The sequence below is a fragment of the Sinocyclocheilus grahami genome, unplaced genomic scaffold (genome assembly GCF_001515645.1).
Source record: "Sinocyclocheilus grahami isolate Dianchi unplaced genomic scaffold, SAMN03320097.WGS_v1.1 scaffold603.1, whole genome shotgun sequence".
Lineage (NCBI taxonomy): Eukaryota > Metazoa > Chordata > Actinopteri > Cypriniformes > Cyprinidae > Sinocyclocheilus > Sinocyclocheilus grahami.
This window is the reverse complement of record NW_015505782.1, coordinates 218,395-220,894: the sequence shown is the minus strand read 5'-3', so window position 1 is coordinate 220,894 and position 2,500 is coordinate 218,395. Positions and strand designations below refer to the sequence as shown.

General features: G+C 31.0%; 1 protein-coding gene across 1 annotated transcript in view; it reads left to right on the top strand.

Annotated features, from left to right (window-relative positions):
- Positions 1-2,500, top strand: part of LOC107557443 (DENN domain-containing protein 3-like) — a 38,859-nt gene that overhangs the window by 6,162 nt on the left and 30,197 nt on the right. The window contains exon 2 of the mRNA XM_016240860.1: positions 2,065-2,252. Coding sequence (XP_016096346.1) covers positions 2,169-2,252 — 84 coding nt within the window. The 5' untranslated portion in view covers positions 2,065-2,168. The remainder of the gene's footprint in view (positions 1-2,064; positions 2,253-2,500) is intronic.

Sequence of the window (2,500 nt, the reverse complement as noted above, 5' to 3'; positions counted from 1 at the left end):
ATGCAAATTTGAAAACATTCACTTAAGTGGAGAAAATCTTCTTGATATCCTGTTTCACTCACAAATACTTCACATTGTTGAATAGCCTACATTGTTTGCAAATTCAGTTTGACATTGACTTTAACATGTAGCATGTTCAATTTGTTAGGTCACCTGAAAACTGAATAAATAAGCTTTCCATTGATGTATGGTTTGTTAGGATAGGGCAATATTGGGCCGAGATACAACTATTTGAAAATCTGGAATCTGAGGGTGCAAAAAAATCAAAATATTGAGAAAATCATCTTTAAAGTCGTCCAAATGAAGTTCTTAGCAATGCATATTATAAATAAAAAATGAAGTTTTGATATATTTATGGTAGGAAATTTACAAAATATCTTCATAGAACATGATCTTTACTTAATATCCTAATGATTTTTGGCATAAAAGAAAATTCTATAATTTTGACCCATACAATGTATTTTTGGCTATTGCTACAAATATACCCCAGCGACTTAAGACTGCTTTTGTGCTGCAGGGTCATAAATATCACCATCTTCATGTGAGGGACCCCCATCCTGAAATTTAAGTCAGCTATTTATTTTGGTGTATAAAGACCCAATTTAAACTGTAAGATGTTTTATTTATTTATTTTAGCTTTTTCATTTATTTATTTATTTTAGCCTTTTCATTTATTTATTCAAGGCTGTTATAGTTAACTAAAACTAAAACCATATTTTAATCAAATCAAATATAAAAAACCTTAAACAGATTTGAATTCAGCTAGTTGCCATGGACATATTTGTCATTTTCATTTACTTTATGCACTAAAATAACTATAAATAAATAAAATTAAAATAATAAAAACTACATAGACATTAAAAAACTATTTATGAATAAATAATAATAAGTAGTATACAAATAATAATAATATCAGAATATATAAAAATAAAAACTAATTCAGACTATTAATGAAAACTGTAATGTTAAAAATAACACTGTTATTAGCACTGTACTGTTAGATGTAATATATAGGGTTGGAAGGGGTGGAACATTTCCGGAAACTTTCCAAAAATCCCTGGAATATTCCCAAAAATCCTGGAAAGTTTACAAAATTTTGGAATATTGCCGAAATTTACTGGAAATTGTCCACCTTTTTGCAACCCTAGCAATATATATATATATTTAAATCTTATGTTTTATTATATATTTATTTTTTACATTTGTCACTGTTTTTCTCTAAACTTTTCCACAGACTCCAGTTTGAAGACTCCTTTTCTAGAGTACATATTTTATAAGTAAGGAAGGGTAAATATTTGCAGCTTTTGTCTCGGCAGGGCTGTTTTTTCTTTAAGATCTGACAAAGTTTTGTGAATGATGACACATTAATCTATGATAACATGTAAATCAGCCACTTGACTCAGATGGGAGACGCTGGATCATTAACTTTTGATTGTGAAACACATGTTCTCTATACGTCTCGCGTAGTGATGCTTTTATGGGTGACACAGTTTTTGTACCACATACTGTGCAAACTTCCCTTTTTGCTTGCGTGCATCTTTAAATATAAATTATTCTTATAGCTGCAAGCTTCTTACACATCATTTTGATTCTTTACACGTGTAATGATGTCCAGTGACTTGTTTGCATTATTTATGCATTATTTTATTTATTTGTAAGACTTTTTTATGACTAAATTTGGTAATGGGAGAGTAAAAATATTTTTAAAACGTACACCGTTCAAACTAGGCTGCTTATGTTGAAGTGTTTGGGATGTGGCTTTTAATGATGAGACCTTTTTTGTAATCAGGCTCTCAAAAAGTATATAACAATTTGGATATAGATTTATCGGCCAACATATCGGTTATCGGCTTTCAAAAATAAAGAGTAATCGGTTATCGGTATCGGCCAAAATTTTCATATCCCTAATCTCAATAGGTGTTTTTTTAAGTCTCTGTGATATTCTGGTCTCTAGATGTCGCATGACTAACCATAAGCAATAGTAATAGCGTTTGCTTTTACAGTCAGTGCTACTAAAAATGTTTGGTGTGGCATAAACTGAAGTCTTAGTAACCATTTCAACAGACCTACAGGAAGCTGAAGAACCACAATGGGACCGAAGACTGAAGACTAGTGTATGTGAGTGGCTGGAAGACCATCAAGACCAGAGCTCAGCAGAACCGGTTCTGATGGCAGAAAACGTCTCGTCTGGTCTGTTGGAGGCGTGTGTGGTGCTCGGAGTATCCAATGAACGTCTGAAAGAACTAAGCCTGGTGACACGTCTCAAGCTGTTTATTTCAGTGTTCACAGCCATTCTGTGCAAAATGTTGAGCAAAACACTATGAAAATGCTGTTTAAAATTCTATTAATAATTAATAATAATGATAATAAAATAACAACCTTTTTTATGAAATAAATGTGAATAATTATACATACAGTATGTAATATAATTAATAAAATCCCATGTAAAATATAAGATATTGTCCTGTATGATATCTTATATATCATCCTGTATAATAAA